At 41.4% G+C, this 27,110-nt stretch overlaps 1 protein-coding gene and 1 pseudogene across 2 annotated transcripts in view; both read left to right on the forward strand.

Annotated features, from left to right (window-relative positions):
• Positions 1-24,239, forward strand: part of LOC109462356 — a 38,722-nt pseudogene extending 14,483 nt beyond the window's left edge.
• A 1,006-nt stretch (positions 24,240-25,245) lies between these two features.
• LOC109462349 (rho-related protein rac1A-like) overlaps positions 25,246-27,110 on the forward strand; it is a 4,088-nt gene continuing 2,223 nt past the window's right edge. Inside the window, exons 1-2 of one of the 2 annotated variants that reach the window (XM_019758892.1) lie at positions 25,246-26,438; positions 26,811-26,874. In XM_019758892.1, the coding sequence (XP_019614451.1) occupies positions 26,375-26,438; positions 26,811-26,874 (128 nt within the window). In that variant the 5' untranslated portion in view covers positions 25,246-26,374. The remainder of the gene's footprint in view (positions 26,439-26,810; positions 26,875-27,110) is intronic. The other variant, XM_019758890.1, reaches the window with a different exon arrangement.

The following is a 27,110-nucleotide window of genomic DNA, read 5'->3' on the forward strand; positions in this document are numbered from 1 at the left end:
TATTATTCTCGTCCCCCCCCCCTGACACGCACACACACACACACACACACACACACACACACACACACACACACACACACACACACACACACACACACAGACAGAGAGAGAGAGAGAGAGAGAGAGAGAGAGAGAGAAACATTGTACTGTACTGTAGTTACCCTGTAAATACCCGGCAATTACATGTCTGGTACTGGGGCATGTTGTACGCATGTAAAGAATAGGTTCCGACAAGTTGACCGTGAGGTATTTGTGAAAATAGTGGTTAGTGTTAGAGGTCAGTACCAGAGGTCTGTGTACATGTACGGGGCACGTTTAGCAGTTCCATTAACCATACGAATGAGACAAAATGATTACCAAGCGGAAAACATCTACAATATATTCTCTCTTGTAGCGTCTTGTCATTTTTGCGTGTGTACAAGTTGCGGTTATGATCTGAAAAGATTCAAATGATTTAGAACAATTTTTCAGAGCAAGGTTTCAGAGGGTCAAAACTTAAACGGTTTGTTTAATTTCAGCGAGCTTTGGACACGTATTCTAGATGGGTGTGAAAAACGCAAAAGAAATCCAACGTACACCGTTTGAGTGCAAATATGGTCAAAATAGCTTTCACTACCAAAATCGCGTGGTTTCTGCTTCTGAACGTTTAATGCTGTTTTCTCCTTGTAGTGATATGTGTGAAGAACAGTGCCGTGAATTTCTTTTCATCACGACTTTCAATTATCCACGGTTCAATCCACGCCTGGCTTCACCACATGTCCTCCCCAAGGGTCATGGACGCGCATGGATCTAACCTGAAACTGAGTGATAAGGTCATCAGTCAACACAACGCCTCGTAAAAGTAATTCCTTCCGCACCAGTTGGTCATCTGGGGTCTAGTTTTTCTCTTCGATTTTCTCAAAACTTTTCATTTTCAAATTCGGTGAAAAATGTTAAAAAATAATCGAAACCGTGGACGAAATAAATGCTCATGCAACAGACGAAAATAACAAATGAAACGCTCCCCAATGAAAAATGTTCGCAAAGACGACTCTATATCAGATAATTTCCTAGATCAAAAGACGTATCACACGTTTTTCCCTCTGGGAGACTTGCACGGATTCGGTACATTTGTCAGACCCTCCCTTAATTGTGTCTGCCTCCTCTGTATCAATGGTCATGGCGGGTCGCTGGCAACACGCCACCAAACAAGCGTCAGACGTTTGTGCTGAATGTAAAACACCCCTCACTAAAATGTAGGCATCTTTGGCGCCAGTAATCATGATCTATATAGGACCTGTGGAAAGAGCCTTTTGAATAAACGGACGGTTAGCTAGCAAAATATCTGCTTGTTAGTTTTGGAATCGCCCCAAATTCCTCATTAGCTATTGTTAACTCTAGTGTTTCCCTGTCCTTGGTGCTGAATGCACCATTACACAGGCTTGGAGTTTTGTTTCTCTGTATAGACCCATACAAACAGCCTTCTCTTAACCTTCGAAGAAGTCATTTGGTTACCGTTTGGCTTTTGTTAGTTTGAGTCATGTCCTGTCCTTGGTGCTGAATCACTCATCAAACAAGCGCGGATTTTTTGTTTCTCTATATAGACTCCCATACAAACAACCAACTATTAACCTTCGGAACACAAGTAGTCGTTTGGCTCTCAATTCCTTTTTTAGGCAACAGGGAGAAGGTTAAAGTGATGTGTCCTCAGAAATTAAGATATGTATGGATAGATATTCCGTACGCACGTCTATATGCATCGATCGTACTCTTGGGGGCGCCCAACCTAAAAACGCTGCGTCCGCCTGGGTGTCATTATAACCCTGGCACCGCTGTCACTGCAAGTAAAAGAGGGATAACTCAAACGGTTGTGCTTTTTCATGCAAGGATTAACTGCATCAGTAGCGTTTGTGTGCGCTGAATAGCCCCGATTTGAAGCGCCCATGACGGGAATACATTTGCTCTGCCCATAAAGGAAATTATCTACAACTGCGAGTAATCAGACGTCACGGAAAAGGGATAAAAAATAATCCAAAGGCAAGAGCTTGAAACGGAACATTGTCACGTATTTCTCTTCTTTATTCAAAAGCAGGCAGAAACCCTTGGGAAGACATTACGCATTCGTATATAACGAGAACCCCACGTCATTACTATAGGAAAGGTGGTGTCACGTGGAGAGTCACGTGAAGATCACGCGTGTGATCACGTGATGCCATCGTTTTTCTCCGCTCTCTGATTGGTTAGTTAGACGTGAGTCGCACTTACTCGGTCATGGCGACCTTTTAATTTGGAAAGCGTCTCCAGCATCGATCGCAATGAAGCCCCTTCCCTCTTACATCGATCATCTATTGTTTACGCTAACCTGGCAGGTTTATGTTTTCCTGAATATCATGTAGGGATTAAGGGACTGGCCGTTATCATCGTTGGGAGATGGACAATCTAAGAGGGGGAAATCATTAAACACCTTGGTTGGGATTATACAATCATTCTGTTATCTAAACGCCTATGTTTTGAAAAAAATGCGTAAATTTTAGGTCAAATCCACCACGTTAAACAGAAAATTAACCAATTTCATCCAAAATTACATAGAAGAGACATTTTCTTAACAATCAATATCGGTTGCAAACCTATAAATTTTATAATAATGTACAAAAGTAGATCTCGGTGTTTTTTGTTACACGTGAGCAAAATATGGCGCTGATATTATTTTTTAAGGAGAATGCTTTATCTTTACCCCCTTTTTACATAACAGTAGGGGCGTTGGTTGTCTGCCAACTCAGTTGACACCCATGTGACATATGTATTGTTGGGTGGTAGGAAAGTGCCGTGCCGCTCAACAAATCACACGTGTTCAGGACATGCATGTTCGCCTGATGATTGCGATGTCATCAGGTAATATGACTGCACACGTGTGGAGCATGACTGTGAACTAATACCATCTGTACGCTTCGTAGACTTCTAATGCGGTACTTATTTCTTGACGTCGTTTCTGCGCAGATCTTACCATAGTATAGTCTCCACCAAACTCTTCTGCTGCAGACTGCAAAATACTGCAATTCACTTTACGTTCATGGTAGCGTTACGTTCGTGCTCCAAAACACTTAGGCCAAGCAAGATCGAAGCGGGATCAAACCGAATCAATTCGGCTCGATCCGGATAATTTTATCCTTGTGGGATTGGGGTCATGGACGTGCTCCAGTCCCATTTGTGTACACGTCAAAACCTAAAAGGACTCCTGACATTATCGCCAACTGTCTCGTGCAAGTTGTTATGTATATTGCCTTTCAGTCAAAGCCAATAATGAATAGACAAGCGTACCGCAGTACAGATAAGAGATCCCTAATGTAGATAACATTCCCTGCCGCGCTCCTTCTGTCAGCCGGGACGCATATATCCTTCTTCTAACGCTCAATTATTGATTTTTATTATTATTTTTGATACTTCATCTGATGTGTTCTTTTACTACAATAAAATATATGCATGACGGAAAATGTATTTTTCTATATTTTGTTATTCAAGTAGATGGCAATATGTGTTATGTTACTGCGTTACATAAAATAATAAGTTCAGTATTTTGTATAACGTTACACAGTCATATAGGTTTGGGTCAAGCAAGACACTTTTCAACAAAATCTGACCAGTAGCAGATATATCAATAATGATATTTGAATATAGCATGGAATATTGGTAAGCCCAAACACACAACACTACCAGTGGACTAGCCCCTTGCTGTAGTGCTCTCACAACTGTGTGGCCCAAGGGCTACAGAAATGGAGATGGGCACCACCCCTATGGAATGGAACTAATTTTATGGACATAATGTTACTTATCGTATTATCCTACACATTTAGCTTTCTCTGATATGTATATAACATATTCTCCTTATTTTACCTGTTTCTCCTGATTCTGATACGGCGAAAATTCCCCCAAACGTCCCCCCACTACGTAACAAGCACATAAATATGAAATAATCGATATCACCAGGCGAGTCGACTCAAACGAGATCGTCTTGTGACTCTGACGTCATCATTCTTCTCTCTCCCTCACTCTCTGTCTACCAGCTGACGATAACCCTTGTCCCAGTGATTGTTACAACACACATGTGATGCTAGCTCCAATATAGTAGTACAAAAAGGTGGAGGTGTGTCTGAGGACTTTGGGGACATCTTAAAAATACTAGTTAGTGTTACGTACATTCATTGAATTTTTTGGTGTGAGTACCTTAGTGCAAGAGAGAGTAAAAATCATATGTATTAAGTTCTGCTCAACATACAAGATGGGTAGTTTTACACCTAGATCAATCCCTTATTCTATGCAAATAAGATTTATGCATATTTTATGACGTAAGCATTACGTCATCTTAAGTTATAAGCCACGCCCTCTTTTTAGAAAAAAATAAAAAAAGTTTTATGTATATGGATAGTGGCCCTTTGTCGGTTATGTTTTTATGACATGTCCTTATCCCAGCGCATTTGTGGTATATATCCTCAGTCTTGGTAATGATGTTCAAATCACCTCCATGTTTATCGTATTCCCCAGGCCGTGCGTGTTCAGAAGCCCGGCAGTAGATATGAGTCTATCGGGGGAAAAGTGCGTTTTTCTCTACTCGCTTGGTCGATCCGCTGAGCCCCGGGATAGCGACCCCAAACGGGTGATAAACGACAACTGACATTTACTGAAATGAGATGCCAGGTGGTAGGGATAAGGCAGAAGCACAACAACACCGCTCCGGGATGAAATATTGTCGTTCAATATGGCGAGTTCCATTCGTGGGGCCCGGAAGGGGGAGGCACGCCCCCTGTAGTCATCATCATAATGGCGGGGTTCACCTGGGGTTAGTAGGACTTGGGACAAGGCGCACGCGCAGTCGTTCGGTGAGATGAGTACGTCTTTCCGATGATGTGATTGGGCAGTTTGTCGCCATTTGGGGGATGCTCATTGGTCAGACGTTGATTGGGGGCTTCTTCCTAACGTTGTGATTGGACGGTTTGTCACCTTTTGGAGGATACTCATTGGTCAGACGTTGATTGGATGGCTTCTTTCTGATGTTGTCATTGGACAGTTTGGCACCGTTTGGAAAATGCTCATTGGTCAGACGTGCAAATAAAGGTGTTACACAGGTTCTCACTTTCAGGTTCAGGAGGAATAGCGATGGCATGACGTCAAAACAGTTATTGTCATAAAGAAGTGTTCAACACAAAGAAACAAAACATACTTCAGGAAAAGATTTTAAACGTATATTCCGAAGACATACCTTTTCTTATAACTTCCCCTCCTCCTATTCCAACCGATATTGCATTGCACAACGGTAAAATACGTATACGTTTTTTTTAATAGCCAACGAAGCCTGGTAACTATACTACATGTCCTTTTACCAACCCGTGCATTGTAGTCGCTGATATGAAATTAATTCCAGGGGAGATTATTAATATTCTCTGTGCGTTCCCGAACCACTCTCGACAAGTTCACGCGAGTTCACCCGCTGTGTTACCGCCACATGGCACCCTTTGTGGGACAAATACGTGTTCATTCGCACGTTGCTGTTGGCTAATTTATAGCAAATCGTAAACATTGAATGGACGCTACCCAATCAAATGTATCGATACATGGGTGCATCAATGTCATGTTCAACGAATTACAATAGCTCTTACTAAAGTACTCCGAAATCAGAGCGCCATTTCCACAATACAATAGTAACTATCGAAGCACAATCGAGGAAAAGAAGACAAAGGCTTGCTTTGCACGTCTTCAAAGTTCACGTTTTTCCCTCTATGAAGAAATAACAAGAAAGATTTTTGAAATGCAGTAGAAGCATTCAGGAATATCTGATTCTACTCATCCAGTGTTTGGCCTTTCATTTACAAACCACATTTTATTATCATCTCCATGATTTATTATCAAGATGTTATTTCCGCGTTACTTTATTGTCTAATTCCTAATTTTTATTATAATCATCATTGCTATTAGTATTTTTGTTATAACTACTATCATTATTGTTATTCTGTTGGTATTGATTATTATTCCTTGTTATTTCTAGTTATTTCTTTGTTATTTCTCGTTATTATTTCCTCTTTTTGTCTTCTTTTGGTCTCCCCTTGCCCGTCTACAGATGTATGTTTAAAAGCTAAAATAAAGAAAGAATAACTAAAACGTAGCTATGTAGCTCGTGACTCAGCCATGTTTGTCTTGTATCTGTGAGCCGAGTTTTATTAGCTGAGTACAGTCGACGTTCGGCCCCTCTAGCCACTATAAGGTTCGATCAATTCCCATTCCGAATAAATACTCCAGCCGTGGGTAGCTAGGGTACGTAGAGTTCAAGGTCGTCGCCCCGTTTCTGGGACAACCTTAAGATGCCGCTGGCGTAGTCTTGGAGTGTTTTCATTACTTGTAAGGCCATGTTGAGTTGATTCTATGGATGACATCCTCTGGGAACCCCAAAACTGATGCGAGCGTACGAATAAAACAAGTTTCCTTCGTAATTCATGATGAAATCTAGGTGGTCATGAAGGTTGAACAAATTTTTTATTGGCATGGTGAATAATAGACTCTTCATTTTCATACCTTCACATTTTCTTCTTCTTTCGTTTTCCTTTTTTTTAATTTACGGCATATGCAGGTACTTTGTACGATTTACAGTATGGTCGAAAACTTTCTGACGATTAGTTTTAGTAAAGGCATATGCCATATAATTATCATTTTTATATTTCAATTCTTTTACATTACTACTCCGAAATGGCCAATAAACCAGGAGCCTATACCCTTGGAATTATAGGTGGTTGGTAGAATCCACACTCCAATCTTCAGGTATATGTCGTAATTCCTTCCAAGAGAGTGCTGCGAGTCTTCCTTGTCGAGTGTTTCATTACAGAGTGTGCATTAAAGCGCCCACTTTGAGTTATAGCCTCTACCCGCGGGCTCCTATGTGATGTATAGCCGCTCAACCTTTAGGCATTCATTTCTGTCTCTGGCTTTACCTTTGTGGCTTGACAACGGTCTCCTGTCCTAGCCTCTACCAGGCTTCAGAAGCGGCTGGAAAGAGTAGTAACTGGCCACAGATAACATGACAGGGGAGTTGGTTCGCCCTACCTGTATCTGTATAGCCGGTATAACCGCCTTTCGGCGTAACACACCAGCTTCGCAGGAACGCGGCGCGGCGGTAGCTGGCTACTTTACACCGAATGTTACACCTAACCCTTGAACATCTAAGATTGTTTAAAGCTATCTAATGATAATGCCCCTACTGTACTTGGTGACAGCGAGTTCCACTCTACAATAGTTCTAGGAAAGAATGAGTTTTTGAACACCTCAATCCTTGGTTGATAACTCTGGGACTTGAAGGCATGAGTATCTCTTGTTCTTTTTTGAGCTGGTATTACTTGCACGCCATCCCAACTCCCCCGGCATGTTATCTGTCTATCTGTCGTCTATCTGGCAATTTTTCTACTTTTCCAACCTTTATCACCATTAACTATCGCTCCGATATTGTGGACATTCTTGGAATGCTTCTAAATGACTAAATGACTGATGGTCTTTCGAAAAACTCACGGTCTAATTTGTAAGGAATAATTGATGGTGGCCCATTTCTCAACACCGGAAAAACACATATTGAATTTTAAGATCTCATCTGACGGAGCTATAAACAGAGATGCCATGAAAGTTAGGCGGGACAGTGTGATATTTATATTCTAAACAGAATCCATTTCAACCAACCGAAGTGCTCCCGAATAAAATGTATGCTGTACACACCACCAACTATCTATATGTACGTACATTAATATCATAGCTAGAGTTCCATAGAACGGTATCAATAAAACGAACAGATGTTGGCCGCCATGTTGGTGTCCTTGATTTCAGGATCAATGGACCGTAATTAAAAAAATACGCAGCGTCATTTTTTGCATGTGTTATTATCAAGTTTGGACAATTTTGAAAATACTTCTGGTATCATTTTCATTGAGCTGTAGACATTCAAAATGGTTGTGTAAAAGGGTCAGAAGATCTGTAGATATCCAAAAATCTGTGAGGCCACAATTCACTGAAATGCAAATAAGGACACCAACATGGCGCCGGAGCTAATTTCCATCTTGTGAACGGTCGTCGCCTTTTGAAACGGCCGATGCATAAGAAGGGGGCGTTAGACGTTAATTTCTACCAATCAACCTGACTTAGCTTAATTGTTTCTGTGCCATTCGCCGTATGACAAAGGCTTAGACTCACCGACTCTCATGGACAAAAGCAACGTCTCAGAAGATTTTAATCAACTTGTCCTGAAGGCTAAACCTGGGCGCCTGTATCTTCTTCTCCAGACTTGTTACGAACTTCGTTTCCGCGTGGTAATAAGGTCAGGTACTGATTAATGAGCCCTCCAAGTCTCCACCACTTAGCCTTAATTCGTCTTAGGAGATCGATTTCCTGATTGGTTGTCAGCACGATAACTTGATTAGCAGATAATGAGGTTTCAATGTCATCAAAGATAGATGATGTGTGAAAACGTTTCCCGTTAACTTTACTTCTTTTGCCCGGGCAAACTCTAGGCACCATCCATTTTTCCGTCAATTGCAGGAACTTCTCAAAATCTCAAAATCTCCCTACCATAAATTCATAGATAATTGCCTCGAGTCATATCGTTTATGCTGTACCATTCTGTACCGGTCAACAAAGTCTTTTTTTCATTTCTATTCCCCACAAACAATGTCATGACATGGAAGACAAATGACCTGTATCTGACCTTTTAGAACTTTGGCAAATGCCCCGGAGAGGACGCAGCCCATTGACCTACTTAAGAACACATTAACGACTTCAGCACTGATGGTATCGGAAATAGCTATTTTTGCCATGTCACACCTACACTGCTGTAGATATGTATATCGTATTTTGATATATATATTTTGCAACACTCGGGTTATCATGGATTTCCGTCTCGTTCATATTTGACTAAACACTGATTTTTGTTGTAGGAAATAAGCCACCTCACAGTTCTAAGTGCGCAGGTGCATTCGCGCAGAGCGGGATAAAGCTAATGTTCAAAAGTGCTCTTCTGAATATGAAATTTTTATAGGTACTCAAATTAAAGCGATTTCCAACAAGCTTGCGATCATTTGATCCTTCCCAAGTTGAAATGACCCCCCCCCAGCTTACGTCACGTGATCTGGACAGCAGTGACGTCAGCGACGGGTCAAAGATGCCCGGGAATCTGCATTTCTCACCTTATCTTATAATCCAGCGGCATATAGCTGGAAAAATCAGCCGAATTGTGCACTTTTGTCTTAAAGCACTAAGCAATAGAGTAAACTAGTATGTGGTGTTACATTGCTAAGTTGCATGCTTGTACCAAATGTCATATAGTCATTGCTTCAACTGTCATGGCACAGAAGCAAAAAATATAAATTTTTAGTCAAAAATAGCAGAAAATACGCCAGAAATTCGCTCCTGGGCAGAAATTGAAATGCTTCCATATCCAGATTTACATACAATACATTTAACCTTTTGTGTGCCAAATTTGGTACTTTAAAACAATTTTTCAGCAATGTCACTGGACTATTAATAGAACAACCCGGTACGTTTCCTCTTTTACAGGGCAAGTTATAAACGACCCAGAAAATGTAACGGCGTCGATTGGCGACACTGTGAACCTGGAATGGACGTTCAACTCGGGCGGCCAGGACCGGTTATTCGAGGTGTGGAAGAAGGCCCCCTCCACGGCTCTGGCGTCACGGTCGTTTGGTGGACAAGTCGGGTACTTCGGCCAGAATGAGGTAATTTGTTTACGAAACAACTTCGAAGTTTAAACTGCAATTTCAAACACAAGAAATTGGACTCACCCAAATTTCCGACTGTACAACTCTTTGTCAAAGAATGAACAATCCACCGCTTCCGTGACGTCACGCAGATAACACACGTGACTCCGTGAGCAGTGGAACATTGGTTGCAGAAAGTCTGTGGCCGCCCCCCCCCCGTCTCTGTTGAGGGATGGTTGTATTAAATGCCCTGATGTAGATGGTACACACTTTTTTCTCTGCTTAGCACTCAGCACATATGAGAAAGAGTATGGGAAGGTCAAACACACAGCACTACCAGCGGACTAGTAGCCCCCTGCTGTAGTGCCTCGCACAACTGTGTGTCGCCCAAGGGCTATGGAAATGGAGATGGGCACCACCCTATGCTCTGCATTCTTCTTCTTCTTCACGTGTAAACGTTCTATTTTTCCCAGAACGGAGGTGACCCTAAGTACAGCGTGATCGGGCTGGCCACCCTGCAGGTCAAGGACGTGCAGAAGGAGGATAACGGACCGTACCAGCTGGCCATCACCTTCAGTAACGGCGTGGACTTAACTTCAACAGCCTACCTCATCGTCAACTGTAAGCACACCTGTCATGTATTATTTTATGTATGTATTTTTATGTACCCAGGGACACATGAAAAACAAAGCACAGATCTGAGTGTGATCTACTGGTAAAACAAGAGATCCGCGACCTCATGCCTAGATATAGATATCAAAACTGAAAGTTCTGCTGCAGTACCAAGGAAAGCCGAAAAAAATGTTCTTGGTATCTGACGGTGGACAACGTGCCGAAAATGAACAAAATGTTGTAAATGCCTATCGGTTCAGAGTCCGTCAGCGATGATGTCAAAAATGTATTTAATCTTTTTTTGTTGTTGTATTATTCATCTGTTTGAACGCCAGACCCACCCAGCATCAACGGCATCACAGCCAGTCCCAGCTCCACGGTGAGAGAAGGCACATCCCTCACTCTCATGTGCAACGCAGACGGCAACCCTGAACCCAACGTCGTCTGGACCAGACAAGATGGCGGCCTGGGAAAAGCCGCCACGATCGACGCCAACTCGGGCAACCTTGTCTTCCCCAACATCACGCTAGCCGACAAGGGGACCTACACATGCTCTGTCGATAACGGGATCCCAGAAGCCGCGTCCGAAGATATCGCCATCAATGTCTTAAGTAAGTACATTCCCTCCACGGGTCAAGAATGGTCTAGATGATGCTACATAGGCGCCACCTTGCGATCCGGATAAACGTTGAAGCTAATACCTTCATTGAGGCCCCTGGATGCATGTACATGTATGATATGCCTGGTGCATCAAGCAGGTTAGCAACTATGGAACAGCATGTTTGTTTTTGTTTTTTATTGCAGTTTTAAATAGAAAACAAAGCCAATGTATGTAAATTAATTCATGCAGAGGAGAACTATTTCGAATTCTGCATATATAGCCTTCGCGGCTTGGACGAAAAAAGGCTCGATCGACATGAAATGTCCATATGAAGATTCCATGCACTATCCACTTCTTCTAGCTATAGCGAGTAAAGTATATAGCTAAAAGATTCTACTAACCCTGTTGCTAGATGCTAAGCTAGGTTCTTTCTTTCTTCTCTGCACTGTCTATTCTGTCTGTTCTGTCGCCTGGTAAGTGGTGCACTTTCTCTCTTCCATACGTCACACACCACTTTTGCGATTCATTTCCTTGGTTCTAAGTACTGTGAGGCACTACTCATGGCATGGTCTTTGTAACAAGACGATAAGTTACTCTTGATTGGTTTGCCGTTCGGTGATAACACCGCAAAACGTCGGAAGGTCGTAAGCTACGCTTCAGTCGTAAACCCCGAAAATGCTATGGAAAAGCGAACAAAATCGCATAAACACACCATACAATGATTATGGTCAAAGAGAACAATAGGGAAAGAAATGCACAGTCCGTATTTGTGAATATGTCTTTTTTCATCGCCCTTGGTGAACGCAGTAGTATTTTGGTGCCTCGTTAGTTAAATTTTCCTTTCTCCATCCTTCCTAACTTATGCTTTCCAAACTTCCAACCAAGTTGTTTGCACTTCCATTTTCCGCGCAACAGTCTCATGAGAGCTATTCGTGGAAACCTTCTCCCTGGGAGCAGAATTGTTTGGCCCCGGGTCTTTCTGTCGCACTCTCCTGTTCATTGTTCCACCGGCTCGGCTGTAGGTGGTAGAGAACCTGTGGGCTCTTCTCTTGTATCTGACTGACTCTTACTCACCCTCTGCACAACACCCTGTACCGCCTTCCATCTACATGGTACGCTGGATCGTACTGAAAATCAACCGTTTTGTCCGCCATTTTGTTTACGTCATTTTACGTCAAGAGAAAACAGAGAAGTTTTAAATTTATTTTTCTAATAGATTTTTGTGCTATAAAAACACTTGGTAGACTCTGACCAAAACCCGTTTGAATTGCAACATAATATGCCAAAAAAATTGAATGTAAGTCTCGTTGTAATGTATCTCGCGAGAAAACACGTGACCTCTACAATCCCAACTTGTCCTCCTCCTGTCCTTCTCCCTGTCTCTTAATCCTCCCTCTGTCGCTCATGCCGTTAAAAAAAAGAACTAATGACGTTATAACACATTCTTCCTTTTCCCTTTTACAATAATCTTCTTCACGCCCAACCCTGTGGTATGTCCGCCATCTTGGTTGGTCCCTTTCGTGACGTAATTCCGTTGGTCCATCAAGCCGACCATACCACCCCGGCCCCAACACCGTCACTAACGTCACCACTACCACCTCTTACGTCATCTATGACGTCGTCTATGACGTCCGTACCGTCACTGTCCTCAGAGGGTGAGTAAGATGACTTTAAAAGCAACGTGGGCGTGGCAGGGCAAAATGGCGTCTCGTTGCAAAGTCACTGCGCTCTGAGACAATTGAAACGTCATTGTATTGCTACAAGCCATGTATTGATGGTCTTTTCGACAAAGTCGGAATCTTGTCGTGTTTTCAGATTTGCTTGTATATCGGGGTCCGGGTTTTGTGTCTGACACAGCTGGACTGAAAGTCATTCTTTATCTTTGCTTTTCGAGAACGTGCTTTTCGATATCTATGAAAATGTTGATTTCATTCAAAAGAGCCTTCTTGAAATATCCATCAGGACATCTCTTATTAATTTCTTTCCCCTGATATTCCATACCCTCCCTTGTAACTGTGCATTGTCAGTCTTATCAATACATTGTGATTAATCTACAAACCTACGTGACTTTTTGCTACCAAGTAGCCACACTATAGGGGCATACTATTTGTCATAATTCCAAGAAGATGTGGAGAACGGGTCCTTTTAACTATCTCATAACAGAAGGTACCAGGTCCTGTATCCGTGTCTTCTTGGATATTATATAACCATTATCATTTCGAAAAAAATCGTATAAAGTAACTCCTTACCTCTAATTGGCTGTGTTATGCTACGGTCACAATTCCCAAAACGGGACCCGGCCGGGCAATTTGAGGGACGAAAATTGTAAGATAAAAGACAACAAAACACACAAAAAAGTTTTAATCTTAACCATGTTTACTTCTTGTGTACAGTTCCTGATGTGAATCGTTTGTTGTTTTGTTTTTGTCCCCGCAAACAGCCCGACCGGACCCCGGTTTGGAAATGTGACCTTAGCATAGATTTTCGTTCATTCAATAAAACCACACATTTTTGTCCCCATTCGGCTAAAACCTTCTGAAGATAAATACAAAGCTTGTGATGCTTATGTTTTCTCGCACTGGGATGAATTTCTGACGCATTCCTTTCTGTAACCTACTCTCCAGGCATTGGCGAAACCCTGCCTCCTGTCGTTGTTGGCGATGGCGACTACGATGAAGAAAGCACGGCCACAGCGCTGTACCCCAACCCACGGTCCGGCGTGGGGAGATTGCAGGGCTGTATGTACGTGGTGTGCCTGCTGCTCAGCGTGTTCCTGGCAGGACCTCGCCAGTCATGAGCCCTCCGTGCTAACACATGCCTTGTGACGTCCACACTGCAGGCGCCCAACAAATGATGACGTGTGCTGATATGTGCACACACCCGCGGGAGGGCTTCGATTGGTCGGGATGAAAACTTTGCTAGTACGGTTCTTATTTTGTGACCTATTCTTTTATGTTGATACTTTTTAACAAGTAGCAAAGATTCACCCCCACCACTCGAAGACAGATTTTGGACCTAGCGTTAGGCTCATTGTGACATTAGATTGGCACCGACCCTGAATATATGGTTGAATTTTACTTTAACATTGCTATCAAGGCATCATATTTTACAGAATGGTATTTTAGTTGCCATAATGTCTTCTCACATCGTAATATGCTAAGTAATATTTTGGGACGTCGTGGTCGCTATCTGAGAAAACATACTCTCCGGTCATTAAAATAGGTAACAGCCTGGTTCTATGACTTGAAAAACTCTGTAAAACGAAAAAAAAAGAAATCGAAGTAATTTCAGTTTTCCTTTAGATAGACCCCTAGGAAAATGATAATGATGTTAACCCCAAGGAAATCTCGCCTGACACCTACTCTCGTCTGCTCTCGCGAGATTATGATAACCGTCAAACCAGGTTGCCAAAACGCGAAAATTTAAGTCTGTTGCTTGTGCTGTATAAAATTGTGCCAATCAGGGTGTGAACCTAACAAAAGCGTGCGTTGTGAAGTATTGAATAAGTAATGGAATGAGTCGTCGTACAATAATTGTGCATAATTATATTTGTATATCATGGCAAATATGCGAGTTTGAAACAGTCAGGGTGAATAGTATATTCTAAGATTAGTTAGCGCTTGTGAATACTAAGTATTTTTTACATTAGCATTAAGTTCATGCGTTTTAAAAAGTTGTAATAATGTTTTCAATTTGTCGTCAGCAATGGCCTTAGCTAGTAGTAGATAAGAATAGATATTGTGCAGTTCGATAGGTATGCTAGTTGTGTTTCTTTTGTGAAAATAGTTCCTTGGTGCTAAGAAGCATCAACTTCTGTTATCAGAAGCTGAAAACGAAAAGCGGTCGCGCTGAAGAATTCTGTGCAGACAAATATGGATAAGGGTGCATTTGAAAGTGTTTGTAGGCAAAAGTGTGGGAGTGACTGTTGTGGAAGTGAAACGTTTCAATTAGAGATAGCTCTTGGACGGAACGCCGTGTTATGACATTGTTTCATTTTTTATTGTTTTGAGGATTATTTAGGTATCTACTTAGAACTCTTCACAAATGTCAACTGAACATCAATTAGAAACTGAGTTGTAAACAAATTAGAGAAGCCAATTCCTTGTCCTATAGTTTTCCATAGAGGTTGGTGACATGCATCTAAAGTTTGCAAGGTAAGACCAAGGACATTACATAGAGATATAATGCCCTTGATAATGTCCTTGGTAAAACTATACTTTTGCCGAATATTAGAAATGATACCATTTCGTTGACTTGTTACTGCATTCAGTTCCCATACTCATGTCACCAATATTTTACACGTTTTTATTCAATTAGAAAAAAAACATGTTTACCAATTTGATATAACCAACTCATCTAACAAACAGGTAAAGATTCTAACTGACGTACCTCAAAATGTCGGACACGTTGGAAAAATCTGTAAAAAAAATGTCACGACATATAATAACCACCACTGAATAACTGCACGTTGACTTTAAGTCGAAGTTCTCGACGCAAGCTCTATGGCAGCAATCCCCTCGACAACTGAGCATCCAGCTCCAAAATGTATAGAGAATGTAACGCCATCTTGTATATTACCCACAATCCCCATAAAAGGACCTCCCATAAATCTTTGCGTTGTTGTATGACATATGTGACAAGACTGTGATCACGTGAGGTGCGCCGAGCATTATGGGTAGGTCAAACTCCATGTACAAACGTCCATCTACTCTACAGATGCAGCTACATGCAAATGAGCCGTTTCACAGTTCCAGTCTAGGTCACAGCCACAAGTTCAAAGTGGGGGGGGGGTGATGACTGATAATTTTCAGTCGTTTTTGCAAACTTCTGCTCTACAGAAGGCTGTACCCATCTTCAGTGAATTTCGTTATTGTCTAAATCTTCCATCTGTTACAAAAACGTATACTCAAGTGGGAATCGTTTTAAGAAAAAGAAATCTGAATATCACCCCCTCCAAACAAGTAATCTTGAACTTTGACCCAGACCAGAATGCATCAGTACTGCTCATGCCTAGTCAGAACTGTGAGATGGCAGGTACACTGCCGGACTGTGTAGGGGGAAGTTTAACAAGCACATCCACAACACCCTGTACAGCTCACCAACTTGTCCCCATAACACTGCATTTGAACTACTATGTTGTTCTGCAGACACGTAGGTGAACGTAGACACCATGGCTATGTATGAAAGTTTATATAGCACTTAGTATCTCACCAGTACTACTACGAGTCGTCCATACTTGGAACTTTCACCGTGTGTAATTTGAGGATGTAATAAATCCTGTGTGTACAACTTTTTTCTGGTGTGTTAGTGTGTGGCTTTTATATTGTTTTGGGTGGCTGAGTTGTGGGTTTGTTTGTTTGTTTGTTTTTCGGTTGCATAAATGGATGGGAGGTGATTTGGGTGGTTGATTGATAGGAAGGTCAAGCCTGAAGGTGACCCAGTACGAGCCGGGTGGGTATGAGTGTAGATATGTGGAGGAATTCAGGAAGTGGTGTAATATTCGATTGATTGCATCGTACAACTGCCTCCATATGAAATAATGCATTCATGTAAGATGTTGCTAAGCGAATTTTCGACCGTTAGGAAAACATGCATATGAACCGGAAAATCTCTTGGTAGCAAAACAGAAGGCTTGGTAGATTAGACAAACCGTTTCTAAACGTACACCCGCGTATTCCATTCGGCACAAGTTTATTTTTAGACTCCCTTCCAGACACGCGTTACTTGGCCCTAAATATGTCACAACAAGCACCGTGTATTAAAAGCCTACTGTCAATGACTGGACTCAATAGAGCTTGAAACCACAGCTACGAAAAACGCATAGCATTTTAGTTTGTACACACACAATAGGACTCTGCTATTTGTGGATGGTTACCACCGTTTCGTAAAACCTAACTCACGGTGTCCTAACCTCCCTACGGTATTTATTCACGGTGCCCTACCCTTTCATATGTCTCTCAGTTCTAAGACAGTGGACTGTCTTAAAGACGGCTGACAAGATTCCGTTGACCCCGAGTGTGTGCGTTCCACTCCCCACTGAACAAATACTGCCCACCTCCACTTCAAGTCACACATAAAACAGGAGTGCTCAAAACTGTCACAAAAGAACCCTTTCACACACTCTCAACAGCAACTCTGCCACAAGCTCTAATATGCTGTTCACATTATTATTATATTATTAAGAGATATCTGACCCTTGAAATGCAAGTTATGTACTCAAGGAGTGTTGAAGATTTTCGATCATTCCTCCCCGTAAGAGATTCCTTGGGACCAATGGACGTGAGCGACCTTTGCCCTCTCTTTTAACGGTGTGTTAAAAGTCCATGTCGTCTGGCTTAGTTAGACATTTCGTAAGAATCTGACAAAATGTCGTCCTACAAATCACTTTGCTGTCTACTACTGGCTATATCACTCCACAGAACGCAAGGTGAGTCAAAGGTTTAGCGTATATTTTGTAGAAATCCCCGTTTCCATATGTTCTAGTCACCTAGTACGTGACAGGTGCATTCAAGCGGCCAGAAACGGGAACAATTTTTCGCTTCTGAACTTTCCTCGAGTGAAAAAGAAGGTTAGGGACTGTTGTATCGTATTCTCTTCCCATAGGTATTTTGTACAAACATACTTTTTCTTACTAATAAGTAATACCAAACGTAAGTAGCTTAATGAGGAATATCAACAGGTACCTGTCTTAATTGTTTGGTATGCCCTGTCATGTCTGGAAGAATAATGAGATTCTAAAACGGGACAGAATTTCAGATTGCAATTTGTTAAACATTTCCGTTTTTAACGATATAGGGACTCGCCTTCATAGACTCAATGCAAACAATTTTATTCAGCGAATTGTTTGTAGACTTGAAGAGAGAACAACTTGCGTGTCTTTCGTGGGCCTTTATTTGCTAAACCTGTGAGCATACTTGTTCTTCGCTAAGCCATTTGAAAAGACCAAAATGACATCGGGCTATCTTAGCTTCCATTCAAAAATCTAACAACCAAATCCATACGAAGCTCAAAGTCTTTCATTCAGTGTAAAATAATGACGGTAGAGGAAGATAAAGATTGTATCTATGGCAATTCGGGGCGCAGGCACACACACAGCTACGCATGGCTTGAAGTGGGCAACCGTCGGAACTTGTTAAACACGTTTCTTGTTTCAGTCTCGGGTTACGCATTCCCCACCCAAAGCTATGCTGTCTGCACTCAAGCATAGTGAAGACACGAATTAAACAACTCCTGAAGGGGGGAGGGCAGTTTGTCCAAGGGATTATCTGATAAAAGACTGTCATACTAGAGTTGGGTTGCACGAATTCGAATTCAAAATGGCGGCGTCCTTGTAGGTCACGCTTGTCATCAGTTTTGAAGGTCATATATTAACTGAGATTCTTTTTTCATTGATGAACAACTTCAATGAGCTAGTTTAAGATGTAACACAGCGTCCTAGCCTTGCATGCAACTACTAGTATACTTGCAAAGCATAACGAAGTCACGCTTAGAACTTACAAGGGTAGATGATGGGTTTTATGTTTGAAACGTTTTTCAATGGTTTATGGTTAATTTCCTTCAGTTAGCAGACTAGATAATACATACTTTTATCGTGAGGTACAGTCTACACAACACAGTATATATTTTTCAAACGTTTTCAAAAGTTTAAACCTCCCTTTGGTGGGTCTTGTACTTCAGACTTTCCAGACTTATCAAACAAAGATGGCGGAGTCTTGCATGGTGTTTATTGACTGAATTCTTAATCCAAATATTTCCCAACGTCTGCTTAGCTGATAAAAGTACAATTGAATGCTGAAATGGCAACCTAGAAAAAAAAGGAATATAATTATCTGAGGATTTGTACATAAGATGTAAAGAAAAGCATTGGACGTTGTCCCTCTGGATTAATTGCATGCTGTCCCTGTTTCTTTGTGAAATTATTAATGATTAAACATTGAAATTTAAGTGCTGTTTTGACATTCTTTCACCGCTCCATCGCGTGAGTGGAGGTGACATGTTAAAGTGATGACGTATTTTCACCTAGCTTGGTGACCACGTTGAGCACATGTACATGACGACAATGTTTCATATCTCCAATTTGTCATATCTACCAAACGTTAACACTAGATTATTGAATATAATATATCGATATTATTGAATAGGATATATTCTACAAGCAAATATCAGCTAATAGGATATATTCTAAAAGCAAATATTAACTAATCAAGAAACATGACTAGGAAATTTTATATCATCATCAATTTTTCAAAGCATCTCTGTAACTTAACTCACATAGTCGTAAAAACCGACCTCATCAGAATTGAAAAGGCCGAAAACAACATCTTTCGATTCCAAGCCCCTCCCCTGTTTTAACAGAAATATAGTATAAATCATGATATGGTGGAGAAAGTGTCTGTATAGTGAACACAATTTAATCTCTTTGTCATAGGTATGAATGTTCTAATTTCAATGACTTCTAATCTCAATGAGTCATTGAAATGCTATTTTTCCTGTTGTACATGGAACGCTACTCACAATGTATTGACGGTATAGGTTTTCAACGTTTAGAAACCTATACCTTTAAATTCTCAACTGACCTCACCCGGTAAAAATGTCTGCCACGCTAATTCTACCTGTTATTTATTAACCTACAACACATAACTCCAACCTAACGCCACACAGACGTGGCAGAGAGTAAATATTTGTCGACGCCCGTCGGTTGGGACTATTGCAGGCTAGAAGGCGTCAGTCTAGTACCCTCACACAGGTACATACGGGGGCAGGGTTTGGAATCCTGCGATAACTTGTTTGCTTGGATCAACATATTTCAAACAAACTCGCTAGAAAGGGCAAAATAACCAAGGCAACGTTGCCACAACAGGAGAACTGGCATTAAGCGTGTGTGTTGACTCAAGGTAGGAAAGAACGGATAAAAACAAGACAGTCTCTAATTTTAAACAGGAAAAGGAAGAAGTTATTCAGAGGATGTACATGGTATTAGTCACGTGCAATGTAAACAACGGGTTTTTTTCGGTCTGCTGCCATCAAAAAGTCCTCAAACAAAATAGCGTACCCTGGCTTGTCCTGACAGGGTTTTGTTACTTTGTCTTTATGATTATCCACAGTCTGATTCTTCCACAGTCGACTTTATTTCCTGTCGATAAACAAACATCTTGGGCCTAGACAGGTGAATTCTTAGATTCATAAAAGTGCCTAACAACTACAAGAAGTAAACTGTGATACGTTTCATACTTAAACTCTGCATTGCACAAATGTTACGGCAAATCACGCGACACAGCAAGCTTTATTTATTGCATCAATGTAAATGTCAAGTACTACCTAAATATGTAAAGCAAATTTACATGCTACCCTATGGTATTCTGTTTATTATTGGACTTTTTGTTCTTTCCCTTTTTAAATTTTGATTGAGTAACCACAATTGTACTACAGGGTACGAAATGCTAAAACATGAAGTTCGTTCGTATACAACCCACAACTTTATAGATGTAGTCACATGCACGGTACGATTTTATTGAGGCTATCTGAACCGATGGCGAACAATTTATTCTCCCGTCAGAAGATAACTGTCCACGAAATACACGACTGTCTCGAGACACATCCACGACTGTCTCGAGACACATTCACGACTATCCCCAGATAGACACATCCACGACTGTCCCTAGACACATCCACGACTGTCCCCAGACACAACCACGACTGTCCCCAGACACATCCACGACTGTCCCCAGACACAACCACGACTGTCCCCAGACACATCCACGACTGTCCCCAGACACATCCACGACTGTCCCAAAAAGTGCTCACTTGCTGTCGTAAACATGTGATACAATGTACACGACAAGGGGTTATCTATTCTTTACGCTCTTCTACAGCCAATCCAGACATCCTTGTTCCAAGCATCCTGATAGAAGCAGCAGAGGGCAGCACAGTAGATCTTGTATGGAACTACACGTACACTCCAGACTTGATACTTGAACGCTGGGTGAGGGCTGACACTGGTGACAGCGTTGCCCTGCGCAGTGCTTTGAGTGAACCCAGCGTATTTCTGGTGAGAATCAGTGTGTTTATATCTCCTTGTGTTGTTAACCTTGCTAAGGGTGGTGAGGCTTGCATGTTAGGTATGTGAAGCATGTATATAAATACTACCGAGTACAAAACTACCCTTTAGCTGTCTAGCTGGTTTGTGTACAGTACTAGTATTTTTATTGTTCCTGTTCTTGTAACGTCAGACGAACAGTGGCTGTGGCACCCATGCTGACCCTTTTCCCTAAAGCATATCCTAAAGAGGTGATAACCACCAACATGTTGAAATTCTTCGGTTCGTCCCAGAACAAAACACGACTTCATGTTACAACCTATTGCTATTTCTACATTACCGGAAATTTCTGCCACATTTAGTTTTAGAAAAGAACATTTGATAATAATAAATGATATAAAAAATGGGGTTTGAATTTAGTATGATAACAACTACCTACCCTTACCCAGGATCGAGCAGAGCTCTTCGGTGTAGCCTCGCTCAGAATCCGCGATCTGAGGAAAGAGGACACCGGGTTCTACGAGCTGCACGCCATTTACGGTGACGGGAAGAGCAACTCCCGGGCAGTCGAACTCATCGTGTCATGTAAGTGCCCTATATACGCCTAGCTACCAGCGCTCAGCCCTTTTTGGGAAGCTTTCAAGCATTCTTGAACACATTAATCCTGGAAGTCTGAAATCTCCAATTTCTTGTTATTGCCCTCAGACGGTCCGGCCTCCATGGACATCATAGTTCACCCATATCCGAGTTATGAAGGTAACAACATCAACTTGACGTGCGTCGCCGACAGCGAACCGCCCTCCAACTACACATGGGTGCGGGAAAACGGGGACCTGCCATCCGATAGGTAAGTACAAGTACATGTAACACGTCTGTAACCGTAACTATCGCGAGATTGAACCTGTATTGAACCTGTTCATGCTAAATAAACTCCATGAATAGTTGACCTGCTATTCCGCTGGTCTTGACAAAGAACACATGTGTTATGCAGTAAGCACTATATTTACAGGTTCATTGTATCAGAGAAATCACCCTATCTCTTTTCGACCAGTACAATAAACAGTGGGCAACGAAAGAAAGAAAGCAAAACGTCTATTGTGTCAGAAGATGGGTAGATCATAACTTTTTTTTATGTGGTCATTCATTATTTCTTTGTGTTTTTCTGTCCTGAAGAATGACGTATAACTCCAGAACCGGTGTGCTGAGTATCCGGAACGCCACACGGGAAGATGTGGACAAGTACGCATGCCTAGCTGGGAACGGAGTGGGCTATCCTGCCAGAGACGTCACAGATCTCGACCTGCGCTGTAAGTTGACGTACCGACAGACTCCCTTTGAGTAAAGAGACTCTTTTTACCCAACCAAGTCTTTTATTCAGCCGACGCAGAGCACAGTGCATTTGCTGAGCACAGTACGTTCGCAGAGTCGCTGTTGAATTTACCCCATTCTCTGTTGAATTTAGTCCCTTATCTGTTGAATTCATGATCAGTTCCTTCGTTGAGCACAATTTTTGTCGCTTTGGTCGCTTTCGTACTATTCGCGGAACCTAACCTTGTTTATCGCCCCCTGTCCAGACTCTCCGCGCAGCACCAGTCTGCAGGCGGACCCGGGCTGGGCCTGGCGGGAGGGAGACGCCGTGACGCTGCGGTGCACCACGGACGCCTTCCCGCCCGCCACCTTCACCTGGCGCCGGGAGGACAGCGGCAACATCCCCGATGAACCCAGAGTCGAGGTACGGTAGCCTCTACCTGACTCTACCAGACCAAATAGGTTAAATAGTATACCAGATGAGTTAGGTGGCATTGCGTAGCCTCCAACCGGCTGACTTACTAATCAGTCTATTTGGTCAGAGGCGAGATACGGTACGCCAAAAAAAAACCTTATGGTAAAATTGTAAACAATAATAATGTATTGTTTAACAAAGATTAAACAGAGACAAAATTTTCAACGACCTGATGAAGGCGACAGTGGCCGTTTGCTCTGTTTCTTCCTCTTCTTCTTTTCCAAACAAATAAAGATCAATGACCTGGACTAGATGTCTGTCACCATGGTAACTAGTGCTGTAGCAGACACCCTGCGGTGTTGGGTTTACATAATGTAGCAGGGCAGAGTTGGAGGGGCCGGTCACCATATCATAGTACATATGAATGTGTTTGAGTAACAATAAATAGAGCAGTGGTTTTGATAGGATAGACAAATTGTGAAGGTAAACTTTATGCATTTGATTTGCAAATGTTACCTTTGTAGTTTTCAATATGTAATTTACCCACTCAGATGCTAACTGAAGAATTTATTCATATTTTAGCAAAACCCAGTGGCGGGGACGTTAATATTCACCAAGATAGAGAAGGGAGACAAGGGAACGTACGTGTGTGAAGCTCAGAACGGGATCGGTCAACCGGACACGGCAAAGTTTGTCATTGACCAAGTTTTGGAAGGTACGTATCTTCGCTATGTCGATGAAGATTAGACACCCAGCTGATAATAAAATACTAAAGGAACAGCTACTATAGTAACTGTTTTCATTTTGAAAGCAGTCAGACGTTTCAGGTAGCATCCACAGAAATAAGATATGCAATGATTCTTGATTCCTGTTGACTAAAGATATCCTTCAGTCACTGACGAATGGTAGCAGATGCTACTTGAAACCAAGAACATTTTGTAAAGTATCCTTGTTGAAACGTCTGACTGTTTTCAAAACCTATTTAGTTGCTTGAGTAACTGTTACTTTGGTACGCATCTTCCTTTGGGAAATTACATGTTTATTAAAGGCTTCATCAATCATACTACATGCTATCGTACTATTTTCCCTGGCTGTAATCTATCTAATTTCCATGAATTTTTCCGCTGCTTTTTCATCACGCTACTAGTATCTTTCATCATCAAGCTTTGACTATTGTCTTCAGTCTGCTTTTATGAACTGAAAAGAAACGTTTATCAAATTCAAAGTTGCTCTAAATAAACGCGCTTTCAATGAGGCAAAATGAGGAGGCATACAGCAAGGTACATGTAAATTTGTCTGACTTGATTTTGCTCTATTAAAAGAAACATCTAATTCAAAATTGCTCTGAAGAAACACGCTTTCAATGAGGCAAAATGAATGAGGCAAAAACTAACAAATGTGTAAATTTGCCCGACTTGATTTTGCTGTGAGAGTTCCGCACAGATCCTTTGGTAACAGAATGCACGAACTTAAAGTATTCCCACCTCTCTAGCATTGCCTGATGTTCTTGACAGCATGGGCCAGAATAGCAACGGCGGGTCAGGTCAGTAACATTATGTAACATTACGAAAAGGAAATTTGGTAAATTCCTTACAAAGCCAGTTGAACTAACCCTACTCCATTGCAAATAAGTGTCATTCAGAAAGAGGAAGTGAAAAATATGACGCCTTACAAAGTGTATTTAAAAGATAGAAACACGGCCGTCAGCCATGTTTGTTTACATTCTGGTAGTTTGTGGTGGCACCACAAACTGAGTGTGCCTCGTGTAGGCTGTTTTAACGTCAACAATAAATGTCAGAATTGTGAGATAATTGGAAAATATGTTGAAAAGTGGAGGTAAATTACAATGACACGAAGCCTTTTTATTGAAATATTTCCATTTTTGGTGCAAAAAAGTTACATATAATGCCTGTTTGATTTGTGATAAAATTTACAGGATTTTTTACAGTGTATTTCAGTTTTTTGACACAAGAAACGGAAAATACGATGCGCGTCTACGTATATTTTGCATTCCATCTCGAACTTATTCCCCCACCTTTCATACTCTAACGTCATTCAATACACGGTTTAACTTCGACACACTTTTGGATGAATATTTCCTTTTATAAGCAGTCTTTTCCTTCAAGTTATTAATATTGTATAGACATATGCGTACTAATTTTATAATAACCATTTCCGCTAAAGAAGCTCGTTGCATTCCCATACATTAACTTTCGTTATCTTATTTGCATATCTTATTTCTCCCAATAGAAGAGAAACCCGCAACCAACGAAAATTCATCCAATCAGATAAGCGGTGTAAGCCACGTGACTTCATCCGTTCTCCTCTGCCTGGCCGCCATGTTGTTCAGCCTCACCGTGTGTCGGCTCTGACCAGGAGCAGTCTTTATCTAATATTGTTGCCGTCTAGAAAGCTTTTGTACCAAATTCTGCTTTTCTGTTGTATTAATATCTACCACTCGATGTAACAGTTATCACTTGTTATTAGGTATCATCGGCGCCTAACTAGTTTTTTTTTTTTTTACTCCATGAACATTGCTGTTTTATGCCTTTTAGATCTTCTCCTTTTTTTTACAATACGCAATCTCACAGTTTCAGCGCCGCCGGGGATTGTGGGTAAGGTCAGAGGTTAAGGCCCACGTGACGTCACTGGTTCTGATTTGGTGCCATAGTGGTCTTTTGATTTGAGGATGTGAAACAGGCTCAAACTATTAAAGGACACCCTTTGAGAAAATTATAATGTAGTAGGTAAAAGTAAAATGGTCGATGGAGGCTGGAAGAATAGAAAGCTAAACAGTGAAGTGCTTTAAACTTTGACCTTGAACCACAGTGCACTGCACTCTTACCTGTGAGGCAATTTATTTGACGAACTCTACACAGTAACTGCATTTTGTTCGCAATTATTTTTATCTAGTTTCTCTTAGAATTTGTCAGTATGGAATCCTTTGGCACCCCAATTATGCTCTTGTGTGCTTAGACTATTAACTACTAACTAACTATATAAGTCACATGCTTGTAACAGATAATACATGTACAACCCCCAATGTTGTCCTTACGCACTAGATACTTTCAAAGTTTTGGCATCCATTGAATGACAAAGCATTTATTTCTTTAGGATTGATAACTTGCAAGTGCAAGTGAATAAGACCAGCTTATTGGTCATTGAAAATTGTCTTGTTGTGTAATATATAGATGTGAATTGACGACAACGCTATTGGGCTTAAGGAGTTAGATAATATCCATACTCAAAGCAACGTGCTGATTATAAATGACTATATCAATAAATGATGTCTGTTGAACCCTTGTCTGCGTACTATAATGACAGTTCATCTGTGTTGGTACTTACATGTTTCTCTCACGCCGTTAACGTTAAGATAGTGGGTTGTGCATTGCGTTTGATATTGATTAGATTATGACAATATTACATATTGAATCGTATGTAGAAAGAACAGTACCGACACTGCTAATCCTTGATGGTGTTTATGTTAATGATTTAGTCGAACCCTGCATCTGCTTGGAGATTATTATGGCTATACAATTTTCCATTTGACCCTTCTGTACACCCCTATAACTGCATAAATAGAATCGTCCCAATTAAGCCTTACTTCATTGTCTGCCAGTCAGGCTCGACAAGCCCATTGTGCGTCTGTATGTACCAGAAAACGTGTCATGTAGTCTGACAACATTATGAGTGCTGTAGTGGAGAAGTCTTGCTTAGAAAACGGACAGAACTTTGGCTTTCAGTTCGAAGGTTAGTAGTTATTTATTATGATCTCAGGTGCATGTGATGCCATCTTTCCCCCAAAGAAGACGGCATTCTTTATTAGTATCAAAGCTCATAGTAGTGGGTAATGTCTAAAATGTTGTGTAGGATACAGTCTCTCATTTTACTACAGTTTGTCAAAGCTGTCGGCAAAATTTCATTCAGTGACAGAACCGTCAGTCAAAGCTGTGTTAAGCTGTGTTATTTAAACCCTTGGGACTTAAGTTAATTGACTGAGGCGTGACTCATGTACCTTTGTTGGTAGCAACCAAACGTCAACATACTGGTCTATAATCCTTCACTATGAACCTCGGCCGTATAGCCTCTGCCAAGCTGTAACTACTGTTTTCTAAAAATTAGGCTCAGGGTCGAAGAACAAAGACATGGCAATGCAGAACATAAAGTGCGTTGTTGTTGGAGATGGGTAAGTTTGAAGTATTTGTTTGTCTTTCTGTTAAAACACAGTTGAATTACGGTAGTGAACACAATGAGCATTTAGAAACCATCATGGCGGCATAGGACCGCATCCGCACGCGATAGAAGAATAACAAGAATAACACACACAATGCGCTGTTATCCGTAGTATGTGCACTCGATAATACTAGATTTTTCAGTACTGGAAAATAGAAATACGAAGATCGAAAATCCTTATATATATAT

Source organism: Branchiostoma belcheri, unplaced genomic scaffold (genome assembly GCF_001625305.1).
Source record: "Branchiostoma belcheri isolate BF01 breed outbred unplaced genomic scaffold, Haploidv18h27 scaffold115, whole genome shotgun sequence".
Lineage (NCBI taxonomy): Eukaryota > Metazoa > Chordata > Leptocardii > Amphioxiformes > Branchiostomatidae > Branchiostoma > Branchiostoma belcheri.